Below are 16,566 nucleotides of genomic sequence, written 5' to 3' on the forward strand. Positions count from 1 at the left end.
CACTCAATATGTCAGCAAATTTGGAAAACTCAGCAGTGGCCACAGGATTGGAAAAGGTCAGTTTTCATTCCAATCTCAAAGAAAAGGCAAAGCCAAATAATGACCAAACTACAAGTGCACTCATCTCACAAGCTAGTAAAGTAATGCTCAAAATTCTCCAAACCAGGCTTCAACAGTACGTGAACTGTGAACTTCCAGATGTTCAAGCTGAATTTAGAAAAGGCAGAGGAACCAGAGATCAAATTGCCAAGGTCCACTGGATCGTCGAAAAAGCAAGAGTTCCAGAAAGACATCTACTTCTGCTTTATTGACCATGTCAAAGCCTTTGACGGTGTGGATTGCAACAAACTGTGGAAAATTCTTAAAGAGATGGGAATACCAGACCACCTGACCTGCCTCTTGAGAAATCTGTATGCAGGTCAAGAAGCAATAGTTAGAACCAGACATGGAACAACAGACTGGTTCCAAATAGGGAAAGGATTATGTCAAGGCTGTATATTGTCACCCTGCTTATTTAATCTATATGCAGAGTACATCATGAGAAACACTAGGCTCAGTGAAGCACAAGCTGGAATCAAGATTGCCAGGAGAAATATCAATAACCTCAGATATGCAGATGATACCACCTTTATGGCAGAAAGCAAAGAAGAACTAAAGAACCTCTTGATGAAAGTGAAAGAGGAGAGTGAAAAAGTTGGCTTAAAGCTCAACATTCAGAAAACTAAGATCATGGCATCCAGTCCCATCACTTCATGGCAAATAGATGGGGAAACAGTGGAAACAGTGGCTGACTTTATTTTGGGGGGCTTCAAAATCACTGCAGATGGTGACTGCAGCCATGAAATTAAAAGACACTTACTCCTTGGAAGAAAAGTTATGACCAACCTAGACAGCATATTAAAAAGCACAGACATTACTTTGCCAACAAAAGTCCATCTAGTCAAAGCTATGGTTTTTCCAGTAGTCATGTATGCATGTGAGAGCTGGACTATAAAGAAAGCTGAGGGCTGAATTGATGCTTTTGAACTGTGGTGTTGGAGAAGACTCTTCAGAGTCCCTTGGACTGCAAGGAGATCAAACCAATCCATCCTAAAGGAAATGGTCCTGAATATTCATTGGATGGACTAATACTGAAGCTGAAATTCTAACACTTTGGCCACCCAACGTGAAGATCTGACTCACTGGAAAAGACCCTGATGCTGGGAAAGATTGAAGGCAGGAGAATGGAACAACAGAGGATGAGATGGTTGGATGGCATCACTGACTCAATGGACATGAGTTTGAGTCAACTCTGGGAGTTGGTGATGGACAGGGAGGCCTGGCGTGCTGCAGTCCACGGGGTCACAAAGAGTCAGAGACAACTGCACGACCGAACTGAACTGAACCTGATCTAATACTTCTTCCTGATGAAAAATCATGGACCATGAATGACATAACACGACTTGATTTTCTGGGGCCCCATGTGAGCTGGTCTGAGATTAGAGCATGCTGTTGATTGCACTGTGGCCTCCTGGCAAGTCCTTCTGCAGAGTCCTCCCTCACTGACTCAGGATTTGGCAATCTTCTCTTGGACCCGAAACTACTATTAAGAGAAAATGCCTGGACTTGCCTGACTGGACTAGCTCACAACCCATCCTCACTAGGCCCGACTCAGCCAACCTGCCAGCTGATTGGAGGTGCCCAAGTCCAGCCAAGATTAGCAGAACCACTCAATTAACTTGCAGATCCATACAAATATTAAAAGATGGTCGGTTGTTTAGACCACTTACATTTTGGGGTGTTTGCAGCAATAATTGCTGACAGGGTAGTCAGGCAACTGCAACTTAGACTGTCCTCTCTGCCTCTAGCATAACCTAGATGGGTTCAGTTCAGTCGCTCAATCGTGTCGGACTCTTTGCAACCCCTTGGACTGCAGCACACCAGGCTCCTCCGTCCGTCACCAACTCCCGGAGCTTGCTCAAACCACAATGGATTAGAGTCAACCATACTAGAGTGAAAAACCTAAGTTAAGATGGATGAGAACTTAAAGTTATATTATAGCTTCTAAACAAATTTACAACAACAAAGATAGTCTTTGAACTGGATCCAAGCTCTATAATCTGTTAAGTTAAGCCTATACATTTAACTTAAACTCATATTCTTCAAAATGTGTGAGGTGATACTCTTTTATAAAAAATTTTTTAAAAACTTTGCTATTCAAAGTGTGGCCCATGTATCAGGAAGGAATATCACAAACCCCATCCAAACATGCTGAATTAGAATCTGCATTTTTAAAAAACTCTCCAAGTGATTACTTTTCACTCTTAATTATACTACTATTATTTTCATTTACTATTTCATTTCAGGCTCTATTGAGTTCTTACACTTAGCCATAACTTGGAGACTACAGCAGTGGGATTCCCTACTGTTTTCAGTGGTTAGGCAGGCAGTCTTTTTTTCTTATTCCTTAAAGAGCCTGTCTTAAAAAGACTGTAGGTTTCAATTGGGTGTGTCCACTTACATATGGTTTTTAAATAAGTGTGTGCAGGTCCGCCATATCTGTGGATTTGAAACCCATGAATATGGACTGCTGACTGTACTAGCCATTTTATATGAGGGGCTTGACCTGTGGATTTGGTATCCGTGGGGGCTCCTGAAACCAATGCCAAGATACTGAAGGAGTGTACTCCACACAGCACTGCTCCTCCCCGCAGGGCACAGCAGCAGGCACGAGTAATGCCACACAGCCTTTGAGAGCTCTGACTCACAACTGCTGTGAAGTGTTCACCCTCTTACCTGCCATCAGAGCCGATGCCCCTTCTCCATCTCTGCTGGATATTGATAAGTATGCATCATAGCCCCAATAACATGTTCCCCACATTTACATGTTCTTCTTTTATCAGACAGTGCATATCTTGAGGGCAAGTACTAGATCCCTTATTCAACTTTTTAGAATCTCCAAGGCCAAATACAGTGCCTGATACAGGCAGATGTCGGATTGTGCTCTTTTTAATTAATGAATGAAAGGAAAAAAAAAAAAAAAAACTTGGTCACTAAGTAAGTGACTCATGAAGTTTCAAATACATGCAAAAATATCTTACCTATTTCTGAAGTTTTAAATTATAGTATATATTTTCACAGTTAAGTCAATGTTTTTCTCTTATAGTCTATTTCTCCTACTAGACTGATTCCAAAGATTTCAGACTACGATGGAAAAAAAATTAATACAAAATAGTTTACTTATTTTTTTCATTTTCAATGCATATGCTTCTATCTATTAATATTTTGTCTTAATCATCTTTGACTCTCCAATGATTCCTACAGTTTTTGGTATATAACATGTACTCAAATATTTGTTGAATGAGTAAGTTATTTTCAAACTACCAGGAGTTTGTGAGCATATTACAATTAATGAAAAAAGCTCCAATGCAAAACATTTTAATAGGTGGTCAAATATACAGTTATTAGAATTACCTAAATATCACTTATATAAAAATTGGTATATATCACATTAGATGACTCTATAAAAACACAAATCACACATTGACAACAACCCCTGCAGTCCAAGAATACCCCCCTCATCAATAGTACAAATTACACATTTTTTAAAAAAAGACATTGTTTAGACATTTAAACCAAAGTAACTTTGACTAGACTAAATACATTCATTCATCAAGTACAATAAATTTAGCATAGTCACTAACAACACAATTTTAGGTGCAATTTCACATGCTTTCATAAATCTTCCAGTTCAGTTCCCACAGTAAAGTGTCTTTGTGCACACCATTTTCATTTATATATAGGTGCATCATACATCATACTTAAGACTATTTTACTTCATAATTAAATGTGTTAATGTATATTGTAAGCGAATACCAGGCCAAAATTTAACCCCAGTGATGACCAATTTCAACAATTAAAAAAAAATTCTTTACAGTATATTCTAATTTGTTTAATTGCATGGGTACTATTTTCTCTTACTAAATACTATCAAAATAAGTAATAAGAATTTAAATATTAAATCCAAAAACATGGAGATTCCAACCTTCTTAAAATATTAATAAGCATTTTAGTAACATGATCATTTAAGTCAAAAAGTAATTTCATATTCATTGCCAAATTAAAATACCTATGATTTGAAGACAGAGACCTAAAATACTTGCAGTAAATTGAAAAGTACAATTTTTAAAATGTGCAGTAATTTGCTTGTGAATTTGTAATGGAATGTTTTTCACAGTAATACTATGTTAAAACACTACTCTAAATGATCAGCCTAAGTACACGTACCTTTACCAGCAAGAAAAATTAAGGCCTTTTAATGCTATCAGTAATTACAGCTGAACTCAAATGTCAAATAGAGGTTACAATGCTGCAAACTATTATTTTTAACCTTTAACATATTGTTAGTTGCTTCATCTCAACTCAATTACTTATCTTTCCATGAAGTTGAATGTTAGTTAACTATTACCTTTAAATAAGCATTTATCCGTATCTCTATTTTTATTTAGCCCTGAACCCAGTCAATCTAGAGAGAATGCTGGAAATATTAGGGCTTTGTCTGACTGGATCACAACTATATATTCAGGGGTTAAAAGTCTGTCCCATTTATATTTCTGAATGAACTAAGATGCCTGGCCTCCATAGACAACATTACTTATTTTCCCAAAGCATTGGCAGATAATTGCTACTTCTTCACTTGACCAAATTGACTTTTTTTTAAAATTTAAGTCTAGGCTATGAAGACATTACAGGATGTAAGGAAGGATAACCAAAGCTACAAATATATCAAATCAAGGTTAAAGGCACTGGATAAGGAAGATTATTACAAAGCATTGTAAACAATTTTTAAAGCAAATCAAGTTTTACAGTATTAAATGCCAAACTACTAAGAGCAAATGGTACTAAAATGATGACAATGTTTTAAAATAGTGGACAAAATTTCTGTAATTTCACAAATAAAATTTTCATTGTTCTACCATTTTTTTTCATCCTACAAGTTCTTTAATATTCCAAATCCTAGAAACAAAAGAGTTTTCAGTTGCATGAAATAAGAAAACTGCAACTGAAATATCTCTGAAAATTAATTTTATCTTAAGTTACATTATAAATTTGATATATATACATATATATATGGTACAGAGATATGAAGATCATCTTGGAAATCATAAAACAGTAAATTATACTCAATTAAAATCACAAAAAAAGATCTTATTCAGTTGAACACAATCTAAAGCCCCACAACAGCAAACTGTAGTGTAAAGAGGCACAGTAAGTACAATTTCCAGACACATTAAACAAATAATGAATACGGAGTTGAAAATACCACATGCTCCAGTTTAGTCATTTAATACACACATTTTCACAACTGTTTCTTGAAAAACTATTTAGATAAAATATTTAGCATTTATCATCAATTTTAAATTTATTTGAATCTATGCAACTTTCATCCATATTAAAATACTGATTACTGTAAATACTTTATTATAAAACTATTATACAATTTAAATTTTTATTAGAGAAATGTATTATTCACTATCCATAATTAAAGTCTTTTTCATGAGTGCATTTCATAAGAAATACACGAAAATCATTATTTATGATGCCTAGGGAGAAAAAACTATGGTAATCCTATTAACCCAAACTATATCCTTATTATTTCTTAAACATTTAAATGTTTAAATATGCTTGGTGACTAGTGATCATTCATCTCCACAGTGGTAAATTTCAGCATAATGTTAAATGACTGGACTAGACAATAAAAGAGTCACATGTAGATAAACACAAACCAATACTTGTTCTCTTACATGGAAGCTTACTTATAAAGTAACACCAAATGGGCAGTGAATAACAGTGATTAAAAAAAAATGTAAACAGAATAAAATGTGAGTCCCTTCCCTGAAGAAAAGATAAAAGTATTTCTCATTTTATGAAAACAAAACATTATCTATCAAAAAGGTAAGACGCTGATTTTACAAATCTATTATTTCTAAATATGGATAAAGAAAATCTGGAACAATAGATTCACATTTTATTGAGCTAAAATGCACAAAAAATATGATAATACTTAAACTTATTAATTCATTGTAATAGGTTGATACTATCCCATACTAAAAAGTATCTTGTTAAGATTCAAAATAGTGTTTAATTATCTGAGCTTAAGATTTAACAATCACTATCCAAGTAACAACAACAACAAAAGTCCACACTGTAGGATGAAAAAAGCAAAACTGAAAAATTTCTATTCACTATGACTTTAATTTCATCCCCACAAAAAAAGCTACAGCAATACCCATTTAGGCAATAGGCAAAAACATGAAGTCCTTATGGAAAATACCTACATTGACCCTAAATAAAAGATGTAAGATAATCAAATTTTGCTATAGTAAATGCATGTGAATTTTAAAGGTGTACAAGCTTAATAAATTTACTAAGCATAGAATTAATTTCATACTTCTCTTTGTGCTCAGATGATTGCAAAACTACATTCAGAGAGAGGGTTGGGAAGGTGAGATAAAACTGTGATACTTTCCTTCACACTAAAGAAGGGTATTTTAATTCTGAGGGGGAAAGAAAGGGAAGAGTCTAACAGTTCACAACTCTAAAACAACCTCCAAGAATATGACAAGACTGTTAACTACTTAAGACATTTTGTTAGTGAATCAAAGTTCAATGAAAACAAACATTTTTGCAAATTTAATTTCAAAATTTTAAATGTTTCTGATAATAGCTATTTTTTTTAAAGGTGGTGAATGTGAAATAGAGTTAATACTTAGAGATCTACTTTTTTCAAGAAAATTAGCACTGCCCCCTTCATGAAATTAAATTATAATCTTTCTTGAATATGATATAAAACTGTTTTGAGTAAGAATGAAACAGAAGCATGAATTTAGATATGCACCAAGCTCTGTATGACATGCTAATTTACACATGGTATTTTTGACAACTGAATGTTGCCCTTCACTGCTTATTAGAATTCTGAGAAACACTTTTTAGTAACATACAGTCATACTAGTGCTTAACTAAATGGGGACATATAAATACATGAATTATAAAAGAAAAACCTCAAAATGAGTTATTTAAAGGGGAAATAAAAAGAGCTTCAGTCATCCATCTTTTTGAAGTTACAGAGTAAAAGGCAAGATATTTTATGGTTTATAAATACTTGTCACAATGTAGTAAATACATATTCCAATTTTCCCATAAATTAAACATTTTAAAAGAAAAATATTTTGTTCCTTGCAAATATCTTCACTTTTCCCTAACCTTGGCAAGACTAGTAAGTGCCCTTAATTTCAAGACTTTTGTTGTTGTTGTTTTTATCCATTTCAATGATCTTTCTCATGAAGTATGTATATAAGTGAAAATGAAAGGAAAAAATCTGCTTTTGGAATGCAGTAATTCTAAATCCTTTTACTAAGAAGCACCTTTTGATATGCTGGTTTGAACTTTTAATACAAAACCTAAAGAGTAATTTTTTTCTGTAGAATTTTCTCCAGTTTTAATAACTTCATACACAGCAATACTAAGGATATCAGCCTATGCTTTCTACATTTTTTAAAAGTGTTCTAATAATGTAATGAGTTATAGATATGGCTCACTGTGGCCGGGTGGACAGAGGTTTCATGATAAATGGCTACAGAAAACAAACTAAACTCATTATGATTGAATAATGGTTTGCATTTTGCTTGAGCCAACAGACATTTAAGCCACGTACCACCACATTCCCTGCATAACATTCCTAAGTTTCTTTACTCTTTATAGTTTTCTAATGAACAAATAATTAGTTTTCCTGAGTAAGATTATAAAAAAGTTAACTCTTCTACCAAAAGTATAAAGACAAAATGTAGACTCACAATACAAATTTTTTACACAGCATTACAAGTGCAGAGTTATTAACTGCTGCTCTTCATTATGATTGCCCCACCCCTTTAAAAGACTGCAGCAAAAGATTCAATTGTCTAATATGCTCTGCAGTACAGTAATTAAATGCTTCAGCCCATAAACATACCCCTCATCTACTGTGTTGCTAGGGAACACATGAGCAAAGTCTATCATTCGCACTTCTACTGCAGTCTCGTGACAACCAGTGGGAAGATGGTAGAAAACTTTTTCCAGTTGGGAAAGTACATTTCCGTTTAAACGCTCCTGTGACATGCTTTTCCACCCATTGTCTTGCTCTATATTTTCAACCTTCAATGAAGTCTGACTGTGATGCTTTTTTGAATACATTTTTCTGTGACAAGCATACATTTTGGACAAGCTTTTACCCACTGAAGCTTCTATTTTTCCATTTGCTGTAGAATTTAACACATGAAAGTTATTATTGTACTCCAGTACATCTGTGTCTGAGAGCTGTCCTTTGGACAAAAACTTTTCTGCCAAAGTCCTGTCATTCAATTTTGTAGTAGTTGGCTGAGATGAACCTTCATAAACAAATAGTAATGAACTTGCATAAAAGTTAAGCTGCTTCTGGCTTTCAAACCATTGGAGAATTTTCTCAATCTTCTGAATACTGGCAGCAATAGCATCTCTTCTTAAGCAGAATCCATTATGAAAAAAACGGGAGACTCCTATAAAAAGGAAAGTACTAGGATTATAATGAAATTATGAAATAACCATCATTTGGGAAGTAATTTCATCTTAGATACAAATCTTAAACTTTCTCCCATCAGCCCCTGCAATTAAGTGAACAGATAAGGATTCCAGTTAAACACAGAATCTTGGAGCTCAACTTAATTTCTGGTGAAGATGTTCTTATTAGAAAACATACAGATGACACTTATGTAAAGCAAAATACCTTATTTAGACAGAAAACTTACTACAGGTAGACTATTAGTTTAGTGCCCTCTATATATATTCTCTTAAGGAATAGGATTCCAAGATTTGTTTCATTTGCTATTATGAGGAATTTTATAGTAAGACTGTACATTTATTAGAATCATGAACTAATCTAGAACCTAGAGTCAAAGTATAACCATTTTCAATTATGTCAACAGCCCATCACCAAAATACCAAATCATAACTGTACTTAATTTTTTATGCTCTCAACAATACTAATTAAACCAGCCTTTTCACAAAAGGTGAGCTCACTTTGGAGACTATCAGTAGTCCAATATGCTATTCAATATTGAGACTTAATGTTTTAACCTATCATATTAGGCCTCTTTTAAAATTATTTATGCATATTTTATCACATTTGGGAATTCATGGAATTTGATTTTTGCTGTTCCCCTACTTGGGGATAGAAACTGCTAAAAAATATATTCATATTGGCCTGAGAAATATTTTAATATAGAGCCAATCTAAATGTTATCTTGCTATTGGTTAAGTATACCAAGGCAAATATCAATTGATAAGAGCACATCGTAGATGAGTATTCTGTAAACATAAACATTTTTTCAACTATTTACATTACTCAACTTCTTCCTCATCCTGGATACAGTTAATAATAAACTTTAAAGAACATTATCTCTGGAAGTCTGTTATCATTGCTTTTATAATATCTTGGCCATACCTATTTTAGAAGTGTATATATTAAGACAGTATTGAGAATTGAATCACTACACCAAAGAAGAACTAAAACTGAAATCACTTTAGAGTTATTCTGATTAATTCTATAGTAATAAAAGGCACTGAAGTATGGTCTTTCAATCCTTACCATCCTTTAGAGTTTCTTTTGTTAAGCTTCTTCCATAGTGCTGGTTTTTTGTCTCATAGCTATCAGAATGAACATGATAAACCTGTCAGAAAAAATACTGAATATTAAAAATGAATACTCCTTAACCCTGGGGGTTTTATTGCAGCAATGAAAGGATGGCTAAAGACGGGAAGATCTACTCATATAATTCATTCTAACGGATTTAAGATGAAAAAAGAGTCATAGTGTCAAATCAATGATGCTAAAAAGGCAGTTAGCATATTTATATCCACTACTGATGAAAACTCTCTAAAAAGATAGATAAGTATTTCCAATATGAAAAAAATTATCCATTTCAATCCATCAAAAGTTAGTCTCAAGTTTAAAAAAGAAATAAGGAAGCATCTGTCTTAAAACAGAAGAAACTTCCACAAAAACTACTCTACCACTAACACATATATATGGAATTTAGAAAGATGGTAATGATAACCCTATATGCAAAACAGAAAAAGAGACACAGATGTATAGAACAGACTTTCGGACTCTATGGGAGAAGGAGAGGGTGGTATGATCTGAGAGAACAGCATCGTAACATGTATACTATCAAGTGTGAAACAGATCGCCAGTCCAGGTTGGATGCATGAGACAAGTGCTCGGGGCTGGTGCACTGGGAAGACCAGAGGGATGGGATGGGGAGGGAGGGGGGAGGGGGTTCAGGATGGGGAACACATGTAAATCCATGGCTGATTCATGTCAATGTATGGCAAAAACTGCTACAATATTATAAAGTAATTAGCCTCCAACTAACAAAAATAAATGGGAAAAAAAAGAATTAAAAAAAAAACTACTCTACCACAATACCTTTTATCATTATTATTACCTAATATTGTTCCAGAGCTTCTAGCAAATCCAAATAGATTACAAAGAAATAAGACACATATTTTGAAAAGGAGGAAAAAAATATTACCCTTTGTACATAATGGTTATATAATTGGAAAACTCAATTTAAAAAGTAACACAAACAATAAAAACCTGAGATGGTGACAGTACAAATTAGTAAACAGAAGATAAGCTTTCATATATACAAACAACTGACTAGAAAATGTAAGATTCCATTTATAAATCAAGTTAAGAAATAAAACAAAGGAATAAAACAGAAGGCATGAACCTTATGTGCAAAGTACTTACAAGATAAAATGTAAAAGAGATTATATGGAAAAGTGACAGTGTTAATCGCTCAGTTATGTCCCACTCTTTGAGACTGGTAACTAGGGAAGGTATTTCCAACTAAAACTCAATCTACCACATACAATATGCTTTTTAAAATGTTGATAGTGTTTTTGCCATTCAGAAATCAAAAGACCAACAGAAAAAAAAAAAGGTATTTGAAATTTATCTGATGAACAAAGAGCATGTTTACTCATGGGAAAATGAACAATGGATCTGAAGAGTTCACTGAAATCAAGTCTCAAACATATCAGGAACACAGACTATCTCAAAACTGTGGCAACCAAAAGTTTCTCCAGACACTGCCGAATGACTCCCTGGGAAATTAAACTACCCGAGGTTCAAAATCATCTACTTTTGCTTTACTGACTATGCCAAAGCTTTTGACTGTGTGAATCACAACAAACTGTGGAAAATTCTTAAAGAGATGAGAATACCAGACCACCTGACCTGCCTCCTGAGAAAACTGTATGCAGATCAAGAAGCAATAGTTAGAATGCTGCAATAGTCACATGCTGCAGCCCATGGGATCGCAAAGAGTTGGACACGACTGAGCAACTGAACTGAACTGGTTCCAAATCACTGCTCTGTATCAAGCAGATTGCCAATATCTACCACAATTATAAATGCATACAAGCTCAACTCCCCTCTAGGTACTTAATCCATAAATACCCTAGCACACCGGTGAAATGAGGAAGGCCTCCAGTCATTCATTTCTAACATTATTCGTGATAGCAAAAGACTGGAAACAAGTCAAAGATCCATTAAAGAGAGCTGGTAATGCCACTATGGAAAAATCTCCATGCTACGTTAAACAGAAAAAAAGCAAGATACAGAACAGCATTCAAAGCAGACGGTTTTGCATTATAGGAACAAATATCTCTGGGAAAGGTACATTGGTGAGGGAAAAAAATCACTATAAATATAATATCCTGTGTGGGGAGGGTGACTTCTCGCAGTATATGTTTCTATACTTACTGGCATCTGAACCATACAATGATGTATTTCATCAATTTTTAATTAAATATTTTTAAGAAGCATTAAGAATACATTGCTTTAGAAACTGGTATTTTATAACTTTCAGTATGATATGGCTAATTACTCTCTATCTCAAATGCTTCACTTTATTCAAAAAATCCAAATAGAACTGTGTTCTTTTTAATACATACACTTAGTAGCCTATTTAAAGAAAGACAATTTATCTTGAACGAAGTGTTACTATGAATAGAAGAAAAACACTTTATATATATACCAAAATTACATTTGACTACAGGAAAAATTATTTTTATAAGGACAGTTAATCATATTCGGAAAGTGTGTTTTAAAAAGTACTCATGTTCTCTATGCCCAGAAATACGTGTAAAAGAGGATTTTCACAGTGACAGAGGTATTATGGCAATAAGATGGTAATATATAAATTTATCAAATCAACATGCTGTACAGCTCAAACATACACAATGTCATGTATCACTTATCTTGCAATAAAAAGATGAAATTGAGGAAATTAATAATGTGATAAAATTAAATACGAAAAAATAAATGAGAAGAATTTTCAAATACCCAGTCATGTAAACTACCAACTAGGAAATGTTTGTAAAATCCCCAAAAAAGGATTCTCAAAACTTCACCATTCTACTATCCAGGGAGGTATTTTCTGAGCTAAATTAAATTTCACATATGAAAAATCTAGATTTCACCTACAGATTAAAGCTAACTAGTTTCATGGGTCTCCTTTATTTATATTCTATTTACTTAATTTTATTTATTCATTTATTTTTTATTGAAGTATAGTTGATTTACAAAGTTGTATTCATTTCAGGCATGTCTGTTTACTCCTACTTTACTAATAAAAGCTAGAACGTAAAGAGATCTGAGAACTTCTCCAATCTCAACCCACTACCCAGTCTTGATCAGTTACAAAGACATTTGTAAATCAAAAGTTAACAGTACCACCTTGAAAATATCTAACAGGTAATAAAAAAGATGCTTAATTTTCTTTTTTTTAAAGGAAAGGTAACCTGGAAGACATGAGGAGGGGGAGAAAATGACAAGTATAAATCAACTAAAATCTTGAATTATATGTTTTAAAGAAATTTCAGGTGAATTTCTACAAATTATATTTCAATTACTTGTGGTTAATATTTTAAGTGTTAGTCTCTCAGTCATGCCTGACTCTTTGCAACCCTTCTTCAGGGATCTTCCCCAACCAGAAACTGAACCCACATCTCCTGCATTGCAGGCAGATTCTTTACTGCCTGAGCCAACAGGGAAGGCCAATAAATATAATAATCCCCACAGTTATACAGCACATGTTTAAAAAGTCAATACAAAACTGGAAAATTAAACCACCATTCATTCACACACATAATAGTTGACCACTAAGGACGCTACTTGAAATAGGCAGAAAGTCCCAAAGCAAGCTGCTGATATATTTACTTCTCTCAAGTCTGATACTTTAAGCTGAAATACACTCCACCTGCCTATGTATAATATGCTCCTTACATAAACTCACAGTCACCTTTCATGAACTAATTCAAAAGATGCTCTGCTTCTTGGTTTTCTAGAACTATTTTCCCTGTTGCCAGTTCAAAATACTATCTTTTCCAAAGTCACTCCATACTCCACCTCTCTCGACTGCTTTGCTCTTATACCTCTTATTTTCTTTCTCTTTCGTTACAAATTATCTTAATAAATCTTTTGTTATTAAATCAAAGTGAGTCTTATCATCTATACCATCTTGGGATCAAGGAAATAACAGTATAATTGTTGACAGTCATTTCAAAACAAGGAACTACTGGGACTTCCTGGCAGTCCAGTGCTTAAGATTCTATGCTGCCAATGCAGAGGGCATGGGTTTGATTCCTGGTCAGGACACTAAGATTCCACATGCTGCACAGTGCAACCAAAAGATTTAATTAATTAATTTCTGGTAATTATGTAAGGAATTTATGTATTTATATGCAATAAATTCCTTTAAATGTAATAAACTCCTATAAATATATTTATATGTATAAATTGCTTTTATTTATATAAGGAATAATTATAAATAATTCCGTTCTGTTCAGTCACTCAGTCGTGTCCAGCTGTTTCTGATCCCATGGACTATAGCACACCAGGCTTCCCTGTCCATCACCAACTCCCAGAGCTTGCTCAAACTCATGTCCATCAAGTGAGTGATGCCATCCAACCATCTCAGCCTCTGTCATCCCCTTCTCCTCCTGCCTTCAGTCTTTCCCAGCATCAGGGTCTTTTCAAATGAGTCAGCTCTTCGCATCAGGTGACCAAAGTACTGGCATTTCAGCTTCAACATCAGTCTTTCCAATGAACACCCAGGACTGATCTCCTTTAGGATGGACTGGTTGGATCTCCTTGCAGTCCAAGGGACTCTCAAGAGTCTTCTCCAAGACCACAGTTCAAAAGCATCAATTTTTCAGCACTTGGTTTTCTTTCTTTTTTTTTAGCACTCAGTTTTCTTTATGGTCCAACTCTCACATCCATACATGACTACTGGAAAAACCATAACTTTGACTATACAGACCTTTGCTGGCATATAATTAATTAAATATAAGGAATTTCTAAATTGGCATTTTCTTCTGCCCACCAAACCTCTTCCTACTTACTGGTTAAACACAACAGAAAAACAGTTTAAAACTGATATATTTGGTAAACTTCAGTATATTCAGTAAGGTTTGGTTTTGGGGGGTTTTTTGGTTTTGTTTTGTTTTTTAATTGAAATTAGGCATGATTGTCTAGGAGGAAAATTTTTAAAATTTGAAACACTGATTCTAAAATTATCCAACTCTATCTTTAGTATTAATCTATAAACCCATTGTGATTGAACAGTTTAATAAATTTACCAGACACTAAAGAAATAACTATCTGAAAAAAAAAATCCTAATAGAATTCCTATTAAAATTCAAAGTATGTCTCCCAATTTTTATATTCGAGAATTACATAATTTAGTCAATATTTACATTCTCATTCTCATTCATTATTTCACACTGCAATCATATCCTTTCTCAGACAAGCAAATTATATGTAATTATAAACTGCTATACAAAGGAAAGCCATGAGAATAAAATTAGAACTCAAATTAATCTACAGATTCAACATAATTCCTACCAAAATCCCAGGTAGACACTTCCTTGCAGAAACTGACAGACTGATCCTAAAATTCACAAGGAAGTTGAAGGGATCCTAGGTAGTCCAATCTTGGAAAAGAACAAAGTTGGAAGTCTAACAATTCCTACTTTCAAAAGTTATTCCAAAGCTACATTAATCAAGACAGTGTGGTTCTCGGGAATACCCTGGTGGTCCAGTAGTTAGCACTCTGCTTTCACTGACATGGGCCAGAGTTCAATCCCTGATCAGGGAACTAAGATCTAGGAAGCCATGTGGTACAGCCAAACAAAACAAAACAAAACACAGTGTGCATCTGAGAAAATAGCTGCTGCATATCAATGTATCTGGTAAAGGGTTAATCTTCAAAACATATAAAGAAGTCAGACAATTTGACAGGAAAAACTAATAAGTGTTGTTGAGAATACGAAGGAAAGGGAAACCTTGAGTACTACTAGTAGGAATGGTACAGCCACTATAAAAAACAGTATGAAAGTTCCTCAAAAACTTAAAAATATACACCCAAGAAAAAGAAAACACAATATCCTGGCACTACATGCACTACGTGTTCACTGCAGCATGATTCACGATAGCCAAGATATGAAACAATTTAACTGTACATCAATGAATGAAAGGATAAAGATGTTGTATGTACAGGCATACCTCATTTTATTGCACTTCATAGATACTGTGTAAACCTTCACAGTATCAGTTCAGTTCAGTCGCTCAGTCATGTCCGACTCTTTGCGACGCCATGAACCACAGCACGCCAGGCCTCCCTGTCCATCACCAACTCCCGGAGTCCACTCAACCCCAGGTCATTCGAGTCGGTGATGCCATCCAGCCATCTCATCCTCTGTCGTCCCCTTCTCCTCCTGCCCCCAATCCCTCCCAGCATCAGGGTCTTTTCCAATAAGTCAACTCTTCACATGATGGCCAAAGTATCAGAGGTTTAGCTTCAACATCAGTCCTTCCAATGAACACCCAGGACTGATCTCCTTTAGGAGGACTGGTTGGATCTCCTTGCAGTCCAAGGGACTCTCAAGAGTCTTCTCCAATACCACAGTTCAAAAGCATCAATTCTTCGGCACTCAGCTTTCTTCATGGTCCATCTCTCACATCTATACATGACCACTGGAAAAACCATAGCCTTGACTAGACAGACCTTTGTTGGCAAAGTAATGTCTCTGCTTTTTAATATGCTGTCTAGGTTGGTCATAACTTTCCTTCCAAGGAGTAAGCGTCTTTTAATTTCATGACTGCAATCACCAACTGCAGTGATTTTGGAGCCCCCAAAAATAAAGTCTGACACTGTTTCCCCATCTATTTCCCATGAAGTGATGGGACCAGATGCCATGATCTTAGTTTTCTGAATGTTGAGCTTTAAGCCAACTTTTTCACTCTCCTCTTTCACTTGTATCAAGAGGCTTTTTAGTTCCTCTTTCTGCATATCTGAGATTATTGATATTTCTCCCAGCAATCTTGATTCCAGCTTGTGCTTCTTCCAGCCCAGCGTTTCTCATGATGTACTCTGCATATAAGTGAAATAAGCAGGGTGACAATATACAGCCTTGATGTACTCCTTTTCCTATTTGGAACCAGTC

The 16,566-nt window shown here is 34.6% G+C and overlaps 1 protein-coding gene across 3 annotated transcripts in view; it reads right to left on the reverse strand.

Annotated features, from left to right (window-relative positions):
- Window positions 1–3,401: 3,401 nt before the first annotated feature.
- The window catches only part of IPMK (inositol polyphosphate multikinase), a 53,853-nt gene continuing 40,688 nt past the window's right edge, over window positions 3,402–16,566 (reverse strand). For all 3 annotated transcript variants that reach the window (XM_043476254.1, XM_043476255.1, XM_043476253.1), the window contains exons 5-6: window positions 9,638–9,719; window positions 3,402–8,549 (exon numbers count right to left, since the gene is read on the reverse strand). In XM_043476254.1, the coding sequence (XP_043332189.1) occupies window positions 7,930–8,549; window positions 9,638–9,719 (702 nt within the window). In that variant the 3' untranslated portion in view covers window positions 3,402–7,929. The remainder of the gene's footprint in view (window positions 8,550–9,637; window positions 9,720–16,566) is intronic.

Source organism: Cervus canadensis, chromosome 8 (genome assembly GCF_019320065.1).
Source record: "Cervus canadensis isolate Bull #8, Minnesota chromosome 8, ASM1932006v1, whole genome shotgun sequence".
NCBI classification, from domain to species: domain Eukaryota; kingdom Metazoa; phylum Chordata; class Mammalia; order Artiodactyla; family Cervidae; genus Cervus; species Cervus canadensis.